The following is a 19,644-nucleotide window of genomic DNA, read 5'->3' as shown; positions in this document are numbered from 1 at the left end:
TGCTGATAGAATATTGTCCAATAGGTAATTTGCCTTAAGTGCTCGGCACCTATTCAGAGTTTCAGCCCTTTACAACTTCCTGCTGGACTTTGCTAGTAATATCTAGAAATGCTGATGATTTATGTGGGTTAGTTTTACATCCTGCAACTTTGCTGAACTTGTTAATTGTTTCATCTAGTTTTCAATTGACTCTCTAGGATTGTCTTAAGTAAACTATCTTATCATGGCAAAAAATGATACTTTTGTTTCCTCATTGTCTATTCTAATTCTTTTAATTTCTTTTTCTTGCCTTATTGCTCTAATTACATTTTCTAGTGCAATATCAAATAAACATTTTCAATTTAGAGAGAGAAATGTGAAAGTTGACATAGTTCCTCATAGAGGAACTCTCTCTCCACAAAGCAATTTAATGTAACATTTATAAAAATCTTGAATAAGAAATAGGTCTCATTCTGTTGAAATATAATTTTAAATTTACATTCTCTTCCATGAAATAGAACAATAGCTACTTAATTAATTTTCCCTGAAACTCTTCAGCTTCTTTCTTGATCACTTCCCCCAAGAATTTCCTGCAGCTTGCTCCTTGAAATCAATTCTCTAATTCATTTTGAATGGGAAAGGAAGCTACTACTTTTATGTGGGAGCCACTATGCCAATCTGAGGATGGGGAAGTCAACGATTTTTATAAGACAAAAGGTACTTTTGGGGATTCTAAATTTAGTTATTATCATTAAATCCATTTCCCTGAAACCTTAGATTTTTTTCCTTTACATTTAACACACTTGCCTAAAGGGGAAAGTCTGGAAGTAATAATGGACTAGAAAAATGTTTATTTCTTAATATTTTTTGGAACAGAATTTGGCACATGCTCAGATCATCTATAATAGAAGTACTCAGATGTGAAATTACAGGAAATGCTTCATGATAACTGACTCCAAAAATCTAGAATTCTTCCCTATGTCCTGGAGGCTATCTTGCCCCACCAGAAGGTATCTCCCCCTTCCTGTCTTCTTACTCTGAAAGATTTTTTTGCCCAGCACTTTTCCTTCTTTATCCATAGGTGAACTCCTCCTGAAAATTTTATTTAAAAAAAGTTCTCAAGCCAGTCACCCTCCAGCCTTCACTTCTCTCTAGCCTTACTCCTTATGATTCAGGGGGGGGGTAGCCCCTTTAAGATTCCTTTTCTGATCTCCAAGCCCCTTTGGGATTGACCTTTGATTTACAAGATCTGGTCAAAACTATCCTTTTAAGATCTGAGCTAACTTGGGTTGTATCTGCTCAAGTTTCTCAACCCCCACCTGGTGGGTTCTGGCCCTTAAGGAGTCAACCTGGAACTCCACCCATAGGCCCCTTCAAGCAAATAAAAGAGCCAATCATCTCGGGGCAGAGGGTGGAAACATGCAAGCACCATGCTATGCATCATAGAGACTCTGTCCGCCACTTATAGTGGCGCCACTTTTCTCTATCTCATACATTTTACTAACCAGACTTTAACTTTACTTCCAAACTCTACAATAAACCTTTTATTTAAAATCAATCTAGTTTTTCAGGTCTGTAAATTTCTTTACAGGGGACTCTTGCACTGTCACTAGACCTCATTTAACATTGTATCCTTGCGCCGAATCCAAAGAGGTTGCAGGGGAGCTCCATTTGACTCTCTGTACCCCAAACCTGCCACTAGACCTCAATGAAGCCTAATTTTATTTAGGTATCCCTTATCTAGACCTCATCATTTAGCTAGACCTCATCACTTACTCTCCAACTTCTCCTTCATGTCCCTGAGGGGGTCCCATCTCTCTCAACCCTTATATTTCACCTCCCTTTTATGTATTTATTATCTTCTCCCATGAGAATATAAATCCCTTGTGTATCTTTTTGTTACTTATGTTCTCCCTGGCAATCTCTGCATTGCTTCTCATAGGGAGGTTTCTTAGCCACCTTGGGTACTCTTTGGGGCTCACAAAGCCCACTCTGCTGGGCTGTAGCTTCCATCCTCTTCAGCTTTTGATCTGGGTGCCATCCTTAGCTGCTATCTTCAAGGAAAAGCAAGATCTTCCACCCAAAGACCAGGAGAAATTTCTCTAGTTCCATGTCTTACTTTGAGACCCAGAATCCCAGAAGAAACAATATTCTGGTTTCAGGTTCCAAGCCCTATCCTCTGGGTTCTCCCATGCCTAGAGCCCATATTCTCAGTTTTTCTCAAATACCCATATAAATGAGTGAAACCCAAAAGGCAGAGAGGCAACTAACATAAAGAGTATGAGGAGATTGTCTGCATTCTGGATCTTTCTGTGTACAAATGTGCCCAATGGCTCAGAGGAATTTGGCTGCACATCCTTATAAACCATAAATTCTTCTATTCAGTGCCTAAAAAAGGAGAGGTTCTTCCTCAGATATCTTGTCTTTTCCCCAGGATTTCATTGGTGACTTCACCTTATCTTTTGTTATATAGATTCATATTCCATGCCATCCTTTTCGTTTTCTTCTGTAGGTTTCCCATAGGTACAAACTGAATTGTACTCAAGACAGTTCATATGGGCTAAATTTTCAGTGTGAGCATTTAAACTTCTGGCATTGATAAACTACAAATTAGGGCTGGGTTTAGAGTTTTGTCAGAAAGTGATGAAGAAAATGCTGGAAATGCTCTTTAAATTCCAATGTGCATCCTGTGTACATTTTCCCCTTCCCTGCTCACCTTCCCCTAGAGTTGGTTGTTAAACATTTATCTACATTCTCTTGTGTATAAACTTTTTTTTTGTAAATCAGGGACTAGGCATTTCTGGATAAAGCAGTTTCTTCTCCTGGGAATGATGACATAAAGAATTATAGTTAGGGGAGAGATCAACCAGGAATAATCACAGAGACAGGAGGTGCACAGTTCTGATGGTTGGCTCTCTGTTGAGGAATTCCAAGGCACATATTTGTCTACCCCCATCCAACAGGTGAAGATATGTTGTTTTTCTAATGCATGTATCCATGGCATGGTGGAGAACTTCCTGAAACTCGTGAAACTAAAGGAACATGGTCTTCTGGTAATTGAAATAGTGACAAATGATACTACCATCAATTGTCTAAAAAGTAGTGTTAAAGATCAGGAAATCTTGGCTGAAATATCTGGAGACAACAAGGACAAAAGAGATGTTTCATTATTGCATCCAGCTAAAGGCAAGGGTTATTGAAAAAAAAACCCAACGGATTTAGAATATGAACATTTAGTTAAGATGATATCAGAAAATGGTATTTGGAGCATGGTTGAAAATAAGATGAATGATGTCTCCTTACCTGAGATAAAATACTCTTAATAAGACTTAGTAAAAAAATGAAAAGTAAGGTAAAAAAATGGTGTTGAATATTATACAAACCTAGCCAAAAAATAAGTAAAAAAATTAGTCCCTAACATGGAGTGAGATCAAAGGAGAAAAATGAGATTGCAATCATTTAGGAGAGTGGTCCAATCCCCTTCAGTTTGCCTAAAGTCTTGGCTTTAAAAATGGTGGGGGGCATCTTATAATGATCTAGTCCTAGAGATGGAAGTCACTGCTTGTCCTCTGAGAAGTTTATCACATCCAATAAAGTTCTTCAGAAGAAGGAAGCATATACTCTTTCCATAAATCAGCTATTTCTGCTGCAAACATCACATCCTGTATGACTGTAAATACCAGATAGAGGAAGGGACAGGAAAGCCTCAAAGGGTGGTTCATTAACAAGGACTTTTGTACCCAGAAGGAGGCCCCACTTCAGGGTCCCAGAGACCTTCAGAGTTCAGAAGCCATCCTAAGAAACTGACAGACACCTCAGAAGAAACTCAGCAAGAGTTTTCAGAGGAAACAGGTAGGAACCATGGATCCTCTTTCCTTGTCTTGAACTCCTGCTTGTGATTCTTAGGAAATCATACATCATAGATTTCAAGGTAGAACAAATTTTAGGGGTCATGGATGGAGAAATTGAGGTCATTGAGCTGATTAATTGGTCCAAAGTCACACATGTAGATAGTGGTTGAGTTGGGATTTGAATCAAAGGCCTCTGGTTTCAATTCAGCCTTCTTTCCACTGCACCACACTGCTCGTCCCATTCCAGCTTTAGTTATGGTATTTTGAGAAAATGGTGAGGTTCAGGCAAAGTGAGGTATGTCTGTGTTGTGTATGGGCAATCACATAACGAGAATCTTAGGTTTTCAAACCATCTCATCTATCCTTGCAGTAATTCCATGAGCTAGGGTTTGTGAACCTAACATAAACCCCTTTTTACAGATGAGCAAACAGAGTATCTGGAGGATTCATGATCATCAGGAGAAGCTTAAAAAGAAAAACAACTCCAAAATAGATTAACGTGTTTGTGAACTAGGAAAACAAAGCGATCAGCAATGGAAACCCAAATAATGTCCAGAAAGATTTATGACAGCCACTGCTGACATATTGTTTTGCAATATCATTACCGGGCATTCATCAGCTTTGTAATGGATTTGCTGAAGCCTCAGACTGCAACCTCTGAGTCTTCATACAGAGTTGTAGGATATTGCTAGCCATCTGGCCCTAAGGGGAGTGGATAGGAATGCAGGAACCATGGTGCCCCCCCCCCCTCTATAGGGCATGTAAACTTAGGACACCATTGGGTTAATGTGTTTGAAGAAAACAGAAGAATCCACTCCTTATCCTTCCTTCTCTTAGAATCTCTTCTGTGAACAGAACAAGCTGAAGCTCACTGGACCAGGATAAAATATCCTGCTTTGGGGGAGCAAACAGAGAATGTCAGAGTTGGGAGGAGACTTAGAATATAAAACAGAACCAGAAAGGATACAGTTGGAAGGGAGTGTGGTTCAATGGGAAGAGATCTGGATAGAAGGATTTGAGTTCAGATCCCAGGTCAGCAATTTCTTTCTTCTTTGACCTTGGGCATGTCGTAACTTCCCTGGTCCAGGTTTCCTCATCTGTAAAATGAGTGAGTTGGACTGTGTGACTGCTGATCTCCCTTCCAGCTCTCCATTCAGAATCCAATGTCTTTGCAGAAGTGCTTTAGTCTGAGTATGTAGATTTATTATTTGACTTCTACACCTTTTCTAGTAGTCTTCTAAGTCAAACATGATGAAATGGAAAGGCCATTAGCTCTAGATTCAGAGGCTCTGGGTTTGAGTCACTTCAGATGCTGACCACCTGTGAGGTTTTGGACAAGTTACTTCCCCTCCCAGTTTACCTGTCTCTGAAACTGAAGCATTCCATTAGATTGTCTTTACCTATCTTTACGTATCTATAAAACAAGAGGATCAAATTAAATGGAATGAAAATTGAGTAAAGACCATAGATTCTGATAATCTAGAGATCATCGTCACTCATCTTCATCATTATTTATATAGTGCCTACTATGTGCCAGGCACTGTGCTGAGTGCTTGACAAATATCCTATTCTTTGATCCTGGGTAATTGAAGAGAATCTTTTTTTGTTTGTTTTTGTTTTTTTGATTGATGAGCCCAGAAGCTAGATTTCAAAGTATTGGGCTTGTGAGAAGTTAAGAAGAGGAAACAATGAATAAAGAGATTTTTCAAGGAGCATGCCTGAGAAAGAGAAGATCTATCCATCCATTTCTCCTTCCATTTGTCTGTCTGCCTATCTTTCTGTCTGTATATCTATCTCTTTCTATTCTATCTACACTCACACATACATCTTGAGATCATAGGAGGGTCTAGTGAAGTTTGTTTTATTTTATTTCATTTATTTACATAAGATGGAGGAGACTTAGCTATGTTTGGAGTATGAGAAGAATGAATAGAGATACCTAAGTATCCCAATGGATAGAACCTGGAGGTTCTGGGAGCAAGACGACATGATTGGCAAACTGCTTCCAACATACTATCTGTGAGACTGTAACCAGGTCACATCCTCTGTCTGCCTCACTTCCCTTATGTGCAAAATGGGAATGATAATATTACTGATCTTCCAGGGTCATTGTGATTATATCATATATCAAATGACATCAATATTTGTAAAGTGCTTTGCAAATCTTCAGATGCTTGCCATGATTGATATAGAGGGCAACATTGGAGATTCAAGAGAGAAGGGGCAGGATTAAGGACGCAATCTACTGGGGAAGACGGGAAGAAGAATCAAGACACATGAAGAGAGGTGGTCCTGGACAAGGAGAAGGGCTAGTCTTTGTCTGAAAGAATAAGAGATGATGTCTGGGGGATGAAGAGAAGAGGGAGTTCACATTGAAAACTTCTAGCTTCTCAGTGAATTAGGCGCAGAGTCTCAGCTGAGAAGTTGGGATTTATGTCTGGCTTAACCTCTTGTAGGCTCCAGAGGACATAACCAGGATGGGTGAATGGCAATTGGAGAAGTCCGGATTTTGATTTGACATGAGGAATAGAAATACCCCTGATGTTTCAAGAGAAACAAAAGTGGAATGGGCTGGGGAGGCAGTGAATTCATCTTACTCAGAGTATTCAGGCAGGATGATATATAGCTTGTTCAGAAAGTTATATAGAGGGATTCTCTTTGAGGATAGCTTGGACTCGGTGGTATCTGGGGTCCCCTCCAGATGTGCGGTTTTGGGTTCTTTGCATACATGTATTGAAAGAGATTTGAGACAATTCAATTCAATAAGCAGTCACCAAGCACTTATAGTGTTTCTGTCTAGCTGTGCTAGACTCTGGGGACCCCAAAGTGAAAACCAAACAATTTCCATGGTTCTGGAGTCATATGCTGTATGGGAGACACCCAAGGGAATAAACAATATGCTCAGGGCAAAGTTGAATGCAGATGGAGAAGAGGTTATATTTTAGTCATGTCTGACTCTTCATGATCCCATTGGGGATTTTCTTGTCAATGATACTGGAGTGCTTCACTCTTTCCTTCTCCAGCTCATTTTACAGATGAGGAAACGGAGGCAGACAGGATTAAGTGACTTGCCCAGAGTCCTAGAGCTAGGAAGTGTCTGAGGTCACATTTGAAGTCAGGTTCTCCTGACTTCAGGGCCAGTGCTCTAACCTATACCACCTAGCTGCCCTAAGGCTCTGCAGTAACTAGCTGTGGTATCATGTCACAATAGCCTTTTTCTATTTTCGTCTTGTGTAAAATGGGGTGGTTGGACTCAGTTATGTCTAAGGCCCTCCCCTGATGCAAATGCTCTTATCAAGTCATTACAAGATCAGTGCTTAGAGGAAATGTTTTCAGAGGAGGGAAAAAGGGCGAGATTTCTATTAGAGGGAATACTCCCACTGACAAAATCATGGGACATCTGAAATCTTAAAGAAATTCAATAATATAACAATTATTTATCATTTTATCAGTTATTAATTACAATGATGACATCCTTATCATTTATTCTTATTAGGTACCTAGGTGATATAGTTGATTAGTTCAAATCTGACCTCAGACACTTATTAGCTGGTCAACCTGGGCAAATCCCTTACCCTTTCTCTCTTTTTCAATTTCCCCATCTGTAGTGTGTAAATAATAATAGTGCTTACAGGTTAGTGTCATTTATGAGGATCAAAAACATTTTTCAAGTGCTTTTCAAGCTTTAAAGCTCTATATAAGTTCTAGGAAGTCTTGTTAATAAATAATGATATTAATCACCATTTCTTCTTTTTCTCCTGTCCTCTAGTCTGACATAGTAATTTATATTTTTACCTTTTTTCAAGATTTACAAATTTATTTTCTCATCCCCAACCCTGTGTATAGGTCATGCATTATTATCGCCATTTAGCAGATGAGGAAATTGAGATTGAGAGAAAGTAGGGTCCCCCTCCACCCTCATGGTCCCACAGCTAGTCAGCATCACAGGCAGAATTTCAGTCCATGAACTATCATTACTACCTATAGTAGGGCTACTCCATCCAGTACCCACTCAGTGTTTAGATTGATTCAGTGATGTCTTGATTTAAATTCTTCTTCCCCCTCCAAATGTCATGTTCCCCCAGATTCCACTGGGAGAATGCCAGATGGCAAGCCTGAGCCTTTGAGAATCATCTAACAGTCTCAACACATCTTACTGTCTCTTCCAGTACGACATCATGACATCCCAACCCGTGCCCTCTGGCATGTTCATGATTCTGACTCCCAATGGAATCAGCATCCCTCAGACACAACAACCTGGCCCTTCCTCTTCATCAAACAGCAACCTGAAGAAAGGGCTTAAGGAGGAGTCCAAAGCTCTCGGGGTGAGTCCCCCTTCTTTCAAATAGGAGCCTGAGGGAAACCAGCCACATCTCAAGGTTTCAGTTCTTCTTTGGGCTTAGAAGCTAGTAACCACTGGAAGAATTGACATAAGGGGAGAGGGGAGCAGAGATTTTTTTCCTGGGACTAGCTTGTGCTTTGCAGGCCCAGGGAACTGAAAATTATGGCAGCTTTGTGGAGGTTAGAGTAATAGTTCAGAGAAAGGCCCAAACTTCCTCATCCAGGTCCCCAACAGAGGAAGAAATTGAAGAAAAATTACACAACCTTTCCTTCCCCACTAGCTCATCCTCTGGTTGTGTAAGAATGCTTAGTTCATACTGACCTTCCTGATCCTATCATCAGGAAACACAATTGGAGACCTCAGCAGCCTAGAAAACAGAAGGGAGGCACATCTCATCTCTGACTGTTTTGGGGCCAGGAGTAGGAACACACAATTGGTTTTCCCCTTTCTCTTGGGTATCTCCTTCATGTGGGAAAGTAGCTGAACTAGGCAGAGATCAAGCCACCTTGGTTCCCAAGAGCCATGACCTCGGATGTATGGCCTCTGGAGCCAAGCCCAAGATCCCACATGTGGCCTGACCAGGACCGAGTACCAGAGAAACATAATCTTGGAGTCCAGGAAGCTAAGGTTCCTTAATAAACAATATCTAGTCATGAGGAGCCAGAAGGAGGGATGTGCTGGAATCAGCTCTGATGGCCTGTGGGAGCTGATTGTTATATTTTCAGTGTGAGAATTTCCACCTAGGATCTTAGCAAGTACTACAAATGGAGATTGTAGTATTTTTGTACTGTTGACTAACTAGATTTAGAAAAGTAGAGAGAAAATGTTAGTTAATAAAGTCAATTAAACTTCTAATATCTTACATTTATTTTTTCTTCTAGAATACTAGTTGTTAAACATTGACTAGCACACCTCTGGATGTCAGCCCTGTTTTCTGCCTTAGTCAGAATGTATCTAGAGTTTTGTGGTCAATTCAGAGTGACACATTTTCTGAAGGACGCTGATAAAATGGAAGCTAGAAACAGTTGAAAGAAATAGTATTGCAAAATTCCTTAAGAACAGAAAATCTGATGAAGTTATAATAGCTATCAGCAAGTATCTAAAAGGCTGTGGAAGAGAGGGTTAGACTTGTTTGCCTTGGCCTTACAGAGCATACCTTGGAACTATGGGGAGAAGCAGCAAAGGAACCAATTTAAGCAGGATTTGTTGGAAGTCAATGACCTTGTCCCAAATCAGAATGAACTGCCGGGGGAAATCTATAGATAAATATTGAACAACGATTTGTCAAATAAGTGTCACGAGGAACTTTTTGTTTTCACTGAGACATAAATCGAACTAGATAGCCACAAAGACTCTCTGTGACTTGGCTGTTTTTGTCCCATCCACTCAGGAAAGGTATTTGGGCAAACCGATTTGGTTAACTGCTTTCAGGCAGCAGACACACTGAAGGTTCTGTAGAAAGTCGGCTGTGTCTGCTGAATGAGTGCCAGGGTTGTTAACAGAGCAGTTTCAGGTGAGTCATTGAGAAGCCAAAAGTATCTTGGGTCCCCTGTGTTAGGCTGACTCTGCCTGAAGGATTCTCAGAATCCTGTTTTCTGATTCCTAACAAAATATATAGAGTTATAAAGGAAAAAATATTTGATAATATCATTTAAATCATAATAATTAAAAAATCACTGATCCTAGATTAAGATCCCCAAATCTAGACATTAGAGTCACTTTTTTGAGATTGCAGGGCTTTTTTCCCTGTTCCTTGGAAAGAGGAATGAATCTGTTCTAAAACCTCCCATTTCTTTTTCTTTTTGTTCAGACCATCCAGATCTTAATGGGGCTGATGATTTTGAGTGTGGGGATCATTTTGGCATGCATATATGATGAATCCTACTTCAAGTCTTCCTCTTACAAAGTTGTCAAGTCTGGGTACCCATTTATAGGTGGTATAACGGTAAGTAGTGACTCATACAGGAGGAAGATAAGGCAGGAAAAGACCTGTCCAACCTGCAGAAGGCCTGTTTGAAAGAGGAGCTGCGAAGTTTAGGCTCATTCTTTGTACTAATAACAGGAAGCGCTGGTGATCCTGGGGGAGATGGCTTCTTTATTCTACCACTTGGGTGAAGGATACAAGCTAGGGGCTGGGGGAAGGAACATCTGGCAGAAGGTAACCAAGAAAGCTAATTAATAGAACTTTTTAAAAATTCAGTTTTATTTACGTTTCGGTTCCAAATTCTCTCCTTCTTTCCACTTTTCCCTCCACTCATTAAGAAGGTATATTTTATTTTTAAAATTGTTTAAGACAGAAAGGAGCCATGTCAGGTCTAGAAAATCTGCTCATTTTTGCTACCAAGTTTCTTTCTGCATTTTGATGTTCAGGTTTATTCATTTCTCTTTGTTGGTGAGTTATTTTAATCATGTTTTACTCTTTATGATCCCATTTGGAGTTTTCTTGCCAGAAATATTGGAATGGTTTGCCATTTCCTTCTCTTACTTATTTATAGATGAGGAAACTAAGGTAGACAGGATCATACATCTAATAAGTGAATGAGGCTCAAAAGATGAATATTCCCGATTCTAAGCCTTGCTCTCTATTCACTGTACTACCCAGCCGTCAATAAAGCTTTCATTTCTGCCTTGGGTCTTACATCTGTACTTGTATAACCTCCTTTCAATGGCTTAGGCTGCATTGTTATTAGAATATTTATTATTATTAATGTTGTATAGTAATAATAATTATTATTGTATTATAAAATTATAGTAAATAAATAAAAATACAATTGTGTATAAAGTATGTATAATAATAATAATAATAATTATTATTTCTGTTATTTTATCCATACCCTGCTACTATTGCTTACCATAAATGGCTCCCTATTGGCCCTTAATTAAATCAGTCTTCCAGCACGATCATCAGGGCTTCCTGATTTTGCCACCTACCATTCATTTCTTGTTCTCTCTTGACTCGTTTTTGTCCAACATGTATTCATGCCGTACCTCTTGTGGGCAGGGCCCTGGGCTAGATGTTAGGAACGGGAAGATGACAAACAGGGCATTCTTTCTACCCAGAGAGCTTCCCAAGCTTCCCAAGGGGCTTCTGAGGGAATGTGGCACCTGCATAAGTAAGTGTGACCCAGGTCACAGGAGCGGATGGCTGGGGGCGATCCCTTCCTGCTGTGGGGGTCAGGGAGCAGGTGACATGAAAGCTGGACTTTGAAGGAAGGATTTCATTTGACTGCCGTGATGGGAGGGCATTTCTAAAATGGAAGGGAGGAAAGATTGGGCAGCCACGGAAAGCTCAGCTTGGCTGCAATAGGGCATGAGCAGAGAGAATGTCACAGATTTGGGACTGGTGCCCCTGGGGATGGATCATGACTGAGTCCCTAAGCCAGACCACCTCTCATTTGACAAATGAAGAAACTGAGGCTTCAAGTGGTTAAGGTTTGCTCCAAATGATATAGTAGTAGCGGGTAGTGTCAGAATTTGAGTTTTAAACTTTGAACTCGGCACACTTTCTACTGAGCCCATGTTGCCTCAAAGGAAGGTGAATGAGGCTGGAAAGGTAGCTTGGCATCTTTAAGTGGGTCAGGAGGAGAAGAAGTGTGCACAGGGCAAGGATTATTAAACTAAAGCTTAGGAACTTGCTTTCTAATGATCTTGATATTTGCATTTCACAAATCAGCTTCCTTTATAATCCTTCCATATATTTAAAAAGCATAACAGGAAGCAGGGCTCCTTCATTTTCAGTAGACATTGCCTCAGAGGCCCGTGTCCCAGAAGCATCAAGAAGTGCTGCTCTCAGAGTAATAGGGAGCCATTCAAAGTGTGTGAACAAAAAGATTAACCTTGATCAGCCCTGTACTTTAGGAGGTTTAGGCTGTTTGGGGAAGGGAGTTTTGCTGAGGCCTCAGACTAGAAACAGCTGGGAGACTATGGTCTCAGTATGGGTTGATGAGGACCCAAGTTCCCCACTTCATTCTGGCCTCCTGTTCTCCCATAGCTTCATGGTCTTGCTCAGGTCCTTCTTGTTGTGTCTTGTGAGGGCTCCCTGCAGTGCTCACACATTCTTCCCACTCTTTGCTATTCACCCCACCCTTCCTCCTGGTTTTACTTTCTTAAATCCCAGACAAAGCCCCCTCTTCCATTGTCCATTTTCTGACCCTTGGACACAATCCAGGTCTTCCCCTCAAACCTCTTCTGGTCACTAGGACGGACCCTTTCTCTCCTAAGTCAGCCCAAGTCTGACCTCTGAGTGTGTCCCATGCCTGGCCCAGGGCTCTCGGAGTCTTTCCTTAATGAATAGGGGGACATCTGCTGGCTAAGTGGCCCCTGTGGGAGCTGGGTCTCTTTATGACCTTAGGATTGACCTTTCCCCTTTCTCCTTTACAGTTTATCATTTCTGGATCACTCTCTATAGCATCAGAGAGGAAAAAGACAAAATCTCTGGTGAGTGCCATAGATATCTGAGGCCTTGGCAAGCTGGAAAGCTAGCCACCTCATCCTATCAGCCTCATTGTTGGCCCGTGAGCACTACTTGAATCAGATTAAAGTTTAACTGGAAATGTACCCCGAGATAATTAGAGATACAACACAATGAGATGATGTTAATTTGTGGTTTTCACAGTCAGTCTGTTTCTATGGGAATTTGAAGCCATTGAGCCTGAAGACATGGGCATAAAAAGGGTCATGCCTGATTGCAGATGGAGGAGGAGAAAAAGGAGGAGGAGGAGGAAGAGAGAGACACACGGAGACAGAGACAGAGACAGAATCAGAGACAGAGAATGACAGAGACCAACAGAGAAACAGAAAGAGAGAAACATAGTGAGAGAGAAGAGAAACAAAGAGAGAGAGAAACAGAGAGAGAGAGAGAGAGAGAGAGAGAGAGAGAGAGAGAGAGAGAGAGAGAGACAGAGAGACAGAGAGAGAGAGAGAGAGAGAGAGAGAGAGAGAGAGAGAGAGACAGAGAGAGAGAGAGAGAGAGAGAGAGAGAATATGAGAATTGTTTGCTGACAATGGTCCAGTAAAGGAAAGAGACTTTGGGAGCTCGTTGTCTCTCAGAGGCAGCAGCAGAAAGTGCAGTATTTGGAGCCCCCAATTGAGTCCTGACCACATGGGACATAGAATTTCCCCCTCCCTTTTGTCTTCAAGGTGAGAGGGGGGACTCCTGAGGGTCTCCCTTGTTCCTTGCCCTCCTCCCTGAGCCCCACAGGCTCCCGGGCTCCCCGTGGGTAAATCAGGGCCTTGTCTTTCAGAGCCGCTTCAGCCTGGCTGCCAACGTGATCAGTGCCATTGAGGCCACAGCTGGCCTCATCTTGCTCTCTGCCATCCTGCCTGAGCTCCATGAAGATTTATCTCAGTGTCTTCACTCAACCCACCAAGAAAAACAGGACGAGGATTATGTCCACAGTTATGACTTTTATGACTTCAATTCCTGGGCTTGCTACATGGCCAACTCTGCTCTCACTGTAAGCATTTTCAGACTCAGTGTCAAAGTGTCAGAGAGTGCTCTCGGTGCTGGGCAGGGCCCTGGTCTCTTGGATTCTGGGTAGAAAAGTGTTTGTGAAAAGGGAGGAGAGAGTGCCCTGGAGCTGGGAAACCTAATTATGAAAAGAGCCATTCTCTGGAGAAGCAGTCTGGTGGGATAGGCCAGACTGAGTATCTCCTGCTTGCCAGGCGCTGTGCCAGGGGTGGAGGAGCCAGACACTGGGGGCAGGAGGGGAGGTGGGGAGAGGACAGAGTCACTCAAGTCCCTCAGAGTCCCCAGAAATTCTTGAAGACAATATGATCCTGTTCTGAACTGGCAAAGCCTTGATTTTTTTCCCAAGAATGAAACTGTTGATCAACAAACCTTAATTACATCCTCCTTCAGTTTACCCAGCGCTTTCTAGTCTTCCCTAAGAAACACATGAGATTCTCCCCATCTAACAGTTGGAGCAGTGGATATAGTCTTGGGCCTTCTGTTCAAATCTGGTCTCAGATACTGACTAGCTGTGTAATCCTGGGCAGATTTCTTCACCTTAGTTGCCCCAGTTTCCCTATTTGTAAAATGAGCTGGAGAAGGAAATGGTCAACCTCTCCAGTGATTTTGCTGAGAAAACTCCAAATGGGGTCATTGAGGGTGGCACAGAACTGAGCTACAAGAAAAAAGAAAACTAAAGCTCCGGGAGTTAATCCACTTGCCCTTGGGCCATGAGCTATTAAAGATCACAGGCAGGATTTGAACCTACTGGCCTAGTCCAGATATAAGAGCCATCAGTTATTTGGCCCAGCTGCCAATCAGCGGAATTGTGTGATAAGGGGAACATTTACTGTGATTTTTATTGTTCGATCACGGCTGACTGCGACCCCATTTGAGGTTTTCTTGTCAGAGATACTGAAGTTTTTGCCCTTTCCTTCCCCAGCTCATTTTACAGATGAGGAAACTGAGGCAGAGTGAAATGACTTGCCTGGGGTCACTCAGCTACTAAGTGTCAGAGGCCTGATTTGATCTCCTGAAGATGAGTCTTCCTGGCTCCAGCCCACAACTCTCCCCTTTACCTCAGATAGCTACCCAATACAGTGACTAGATAAATAAAACTAAACAAAAACAAAAGGATGAGGAAGAGACAGGAAAATCCTAGTCTGATTGTCTTGTGGTACTCGGATTCCACAGTTCAAAGACCAGAATGGGGCTAATCAAACCCTATTGATGTCATCTCGCCCCCAAGTCTGACCATGATTCCAAAAATCCATTGGTTGCACCTGCAGGCTTGGCTCTTCAATTTTTGGAAGGGTCCCTGCAGTTCCTGAGAGAGCACTTAGCTTTCTGCTCTCAAGCAGTCCCTAGAAGTACTTCCAGGTCCCGAAGCCAATACCTAATCACACACCACCTCAGTTTACCAATGCCTTTCCAAGATTGACAGTGACAGCCATTTGAAATCCGTTTTATTCTTGTAATATTTCTCTAGGTCATTGCCCAGTGGTGTTCCATCTTCTCAGATGGAGAGGTTGGGCCTCCCGATGTGGGCGTCTCCCTTAGGATCTAGGAGTAATCCATTGGTAGTGACTTCTCATCATGTACCTTAGGGAGGTACAACCTAGGGCTTGGATATCTCCCCAGCATCTGATGCTAGATGCCTCAATTATAGATGAGGGTGGGAGGGAGAAGATAGAAAAATCTCGTCCTCCACTGTTTGTCAGCCTCCGTACACAACTATTCCAAGCCTCAGCAGCCTTAAGCTCCCCTAGGATTTAGCTTTTACATTTCCCTTGGACATGGTTAATTCGTTTTCTCTGCCAGTAGAGATAATTCCTTTCAAAAAAAGTTCAGTTTTCAGATGCATCTTGTATAGGATATTTAATATTTCATTAACACTTGGGATTACATTCTAGGCCTTTTGTGAATATTCCACAGAGCTGGGGAAAGGATCCTCTTCTATATATTCTTTTATTGGTTTACCAGTATAGACAAGCAGGAGAAACCATTTGGGCCCCAAAGCTAACTGGGAAATGGTCGGCATATAGTGCCTGTCTCCATGGGGACCATGGTTCCAAGTCTGTGCCCATTTGGGCAGCAAATACGATTATGAATAACCTAATGCCTTGGCTGTGTGACAGGCCGATGGAAAATGAGTGGAAGATAAGGGAACCCAGCCCTGGGATGTCTCTGCTTTGCTCCCTGGAAGTCCCGGCTCCTTGGGGGAAGAGGAAGCTGCTTTCTTTTAGAATTCCCTGTGCCTTCTGCCTCCCAGCACCATTGCCCAGAGGGACCCAGCTGGTCTGTGACTGGCTCCGGTCCCAGACCCTACTTTCCATGTTTGCAGGGGACTCTGTCTGTGCTGCTCATCTTTACCGGCCTGGAGTTAAGCATCGCTCTGTTTATGACTTTCTTTGACTGGAGGAAGCTGTTGGTGGAGTCCAATGGGGTGAGTGCCTCAGGGCCACAGCCAGGCTTGGGTTGTCAGGGGGAGGCCGATGATGACGGGTGCTGGGCGGGAGATGTATCGTGGGCCCCTGTAGATATGGGCAGGGGCAGCTCCAGTGGGAAAGGCCTTCCTGGCCCAATCTGGCTATCGGGTCAGGAGCCCGGCGAGTAGGGGCCAAGCTGACCGGGTTCCTTTTGGCTGTTTTCTAGGCTGTTCTGTTCCTATCACGTGGTCGCCACATTGCTTCCAACTTAAAGGCATCTCTTTCTAACCCTGCCTATGAAGAGTTTGGGGCCTCTGCCTAGAAGATCCCGAGGGTTTTCTGCTGGGGCTTTGGAGGTCACTATCATGTGAGAGTCACTGCCCAACAGAACTGTGATTCAAGGTCCTGCAAAGTCTGACTCTGATGAAGAAGCAGAAAATGTTTGTTTCTGGTCTTAAAGTCAATTTCTTTCTTCCACACGGGTCATCATCCACATGGTTGTCCTTGCTTCATCCTCATGCAGGGTTACCAAGAGACAGTATCTCTGTGGAGCATCTTGTAAGCTGCCCCCAGCCTCCCCTTCCCTGCTGTTATCATGAGGCAGTGGATGGCCATACGGGGTGTAGGGGGGAGATGCTGCGGCTTCTTCTGCTCAAATGGAGTCCTATTATTTCTCTCTCACGTCTGCCTTTTGCTGCTCTTTGCTTGGGCTGGAGAGCTGAGCCCCAGGCTCTTGCCAGAGCTGAGATGTTTCCCCCATTCCCTTCACTTCTCTAGGAGCAAAGCACAGGAGGCTTCGAGTTCAATCAAGGAAATGCCACTGCAGTTTGCTTACTAATAAATTCTTATTTAAATTGCTTTTCAAGTGTGTTTTTAAAGGAATAGGAAGCCCCAGAGGCAGAGATGATAGGAAAGTGCTTGGAAATCAGGTTCAGAAAAAACAGGGGCTAGAGAATATCAGTAGAAGAGAAAGAGGCACATCCTTCCTGACTTCAAAATAAGAACAGAATCTAAGTTTTCCTTTATAGCCCTCCCCAAGTAATAAGTTTGCAAAAGGGTCCTTCGCTGTCTTACCCCGTTGTTCCTCCCTCGTTTCTTGTGCTGTCTCTAACCTGAGTATATCCTGCTCATGGATGTTCTGACTGTTCCAGGGGTGACTGTTTCTCCAAAGGCTGATATTTATGGCCTCCCTGTGGTCTTGATCCTCCCACCTCACTCCTCAGCACTGGGAAGGTTTTGATTCCTGCAAAGTGATGTCAGAGTGGGATTAGACCTTGTTTCCTGTGAAAAGTTCTGTTAGCTAGCAGGACAAGGACAAGAGGGAGAGGAAGAAGTCGGCCAGAAAATGGAAGGAAGTCAGGAGAAGTAGAAAAAGATGAGTGGGGATGAGATAAAACTGAAACAGACAGAAGGAAGGGAGAGAGGTGAGAACTTCTCTCTGCTCTGTAAACATTGAGGGTCCCTTCTCTGCGCTGTGGTTGTGCTAGGGGGTGCTTAGGAGGCAAAGCACACAAGTAAAATGTCTCCATCCTCATGGAACTTACTTTCCACAAAAGGATATAGTATACAAAGGGACAAATAAGAACAAGATAATTTAAAAAGAGAGAATGAGCAAGAGATAGAGATAGAAAGAGACAGAGAGGAAGGGAAAGAAAGAGGGAGAAATACTGATACACACACAGAGAAATAGAAACACGGGGGGGGGAGAGAGAGAGAGAGGGGGGGGGAATAAGGGAGGAAGGGAGGGGGAGAGAGAGAGAGAGAGAGAGAGAGAGAGAGAGAGAGAGAGAGAGAGAGAGAGAGAGAGAGAGAGAGAGAGAGAGAGGGGAGGGAGGGAGGGAGAGGGAGGGAGGGAGAGAGAGAGAGAGAGAGGGAGGGAGGGAGAGAGAGGGAGAGAGGGAGAGAGAGAGAGGGAGGGAGGGAGAGAGAGAGAGAGGGAGAGAGAGAGAGAGGGAGGGAGGGAGGGAGGGAGAGAGAGGGAGGGAGAGAGAGGGAGGGAGGGAAGGAGGAGGGAGGGAAGGAGGGGAAAAACCCATTTAGGGCACAAATCTCCCTTCTTGACATCTTGGCTGAGGTGGATAAAATCCCAGAGTTCTGATGGAAAGCAGACCAAGCAGATATCTCATTCTGCCTATTCTAGAAAAGATGCCCCAGAGAGAATGTAAGCATAGTATGAGCTGTAATTAATGCTTTCAGAGCACAGATAGTATTAAGTGACTCCTGGATGCTGTGCCAAGGGCTGGGCAAACAAAGGAAAGCTCATAGGCTAACGGGGAGACCATGTGCAAACAGCAGTATACAAAGAAGCTAGAGACAGGATAAACAGGAGATGATCAATAGAGGAAATGCCATAACATTATAGGGAACTGGAAAGAGCTCACTGCCCATGCCAAATGCTGAAATAAACTTTTAAGAGGAAGAAAACCGTGTCTTGAATTGCAATAGCAGGACTGCTGATATCTGAATACATGGGAGGCAGCATGGGACATGCTGCAATATTGGAACTGGAAAGAGGAAAAACTCTCTGTCTCACCTCTGTCATACTGTGTGGTCCTGGCCGAGTGACCTCACCACCCTACACCTGTCTCTCTGTATAAAATGGGACTGATAAAATTTGTACTGCTGAGGAGGGCTGTGAGAACAAGGAGGAGAATGGAAATTTAAAACCAAATCAATTCTCACTGTTTCTTGGGAAATTACATCCCTCCCCCAAAGATGGTCAGCTATTCTGCCCCAGTGTAAAGCATTCTGTCCTTTATCTGGGCAGTTTTATAATAGTGACCACCACCTTAAGCTAAGTTCTTAAAGCTCTGGGGTGAAGAAAATGTCTGCACTGCTCAGAGACCCTTTCTTTCCTGAACTCAGCAAACTTTGTGATCAGAGAGAACATGACTGTGGGATAGGGTGACAGGAGGTGGCTGCATAGAGTGATGTGATAGATGTGAGAGAGGGAGCTGACTGAGCAGCCAGAGAATTGCTGACCAGATTGGTGGAGAGAACAGGTAAATACTCCAGCTGTTACTGGGGAAACTGTGGAACCCGGAGGTATCTCAGAGCTCAGGGGATGCTCTGAGGGAGAGAGTAGCATTTCAGTGTTTCTAGGGCATGAGTGATGGGGTATTGGAGTTGGGGGCGTGAGGATCATTTGATTTCTTCTTTCTGAGTGCAGAAGGTAGGAACACGAGCAATCATGTTGGTTGTGGAGATGCCAAACTTTTAGATTTTGGGGGGAACCAAAGGAGAATGGGCTGTCTGGGGAAGTGATGAATTATGTGTCCCTCCAAGGCCATAAAATCACATAGTGAGAGACATAAGGACCCTTCAAACCCTTCCTTCTCCACCCCATTTCATATTTGAGGAAATTGAAGTGGAAAGAAGGAACCTGCCCAAAGATCACACAGACAGGAAAGGAGAGAGCTTGGATCGGAACTAGGGTCCTTTCTCTGCAGGCAGGACCATCCCCACTACATTATGCTATTGATGAAAGAGAAGGGCATCTTGTAAAAAGGATTTTTGCTCAGTTACATTTTAGATGAGGTGGCCACTGAGATCCCTCCAATGATTCAGTGCAGGGATTTTGACTTTTGGGTAAGG

General features: G+C 43.1%; 1 protein-coding gene across 15 annotated transcripts in view; it reads left to right on the top strand.

The window, feature by feature from the left end:
• LOC141546740 (membrane-spanning 4-domains subfamily A member 6D-like) overlaps window positions 1-16,909 on the top strand; it is a 276,103-nt gene extending 259,194 nt beyond the window's left edge. For 7 of the 15 annotated variants that reach the window (XM_074274753.1, XM_074274762.1, XM_074274765.1 and 4 more), the window contains 6 exons: window positions 8,000-8,155; window positions 9,983-10,117; window positions 12,553-12,609; window positions 13,416-13,628; window positions 15,966-16,067; window positions 16,277-16,909. In XM_074274753.1, the coding sequence (XP_074130854.1) occupies window positions 8,000-8,155; window positions 9,983-10,117; window positions 12,553-12,609; window positions 13,416-13,628; window positions 15,966-16,067; window positions 16,277-16,372 (759 nt within the window). In that variant the 3' untranslated portion in view covers window positions 16,373-16,909. Of the gene's footprint in view, window positions 1-3,648; window positions 3,832-7,999; window positions 8,156-9,982; window positions 10,118-12,552; window positions 12,610-13,415; window positions 13,629-15,965; window positions 16,068-16,276 lie in introns of those variants that run through there. The other 8 variants (XM_074274759.1, XM_074274757.1, XM_074274756.1 and 5 more) reach the window with 3 other exon arrangements.
• The last annotated feature ends 2,735 nt before the right edge of the window (window positions 16,910-19,644 follow it).

Source organism: Sminthopsis crassicaudata, chromosome 6 (genome assembly GCF_048593235.1).
Source record: "Sminthopsis crassicaudata isolate SCR6 chromosome 6, ASM4859323v1, whole genome shotgun sequence".
Taxonomy (NCBI): Eukaryota; Metazoa; Chordata; class Mammalia; order Dasyuromorphia; family Dasyuridae; genus Sminthopsis; species Sminthopsis crassicaudata.
This window is presented reverse-complemented; position numbering and strand designations above follow the sequence as displayed.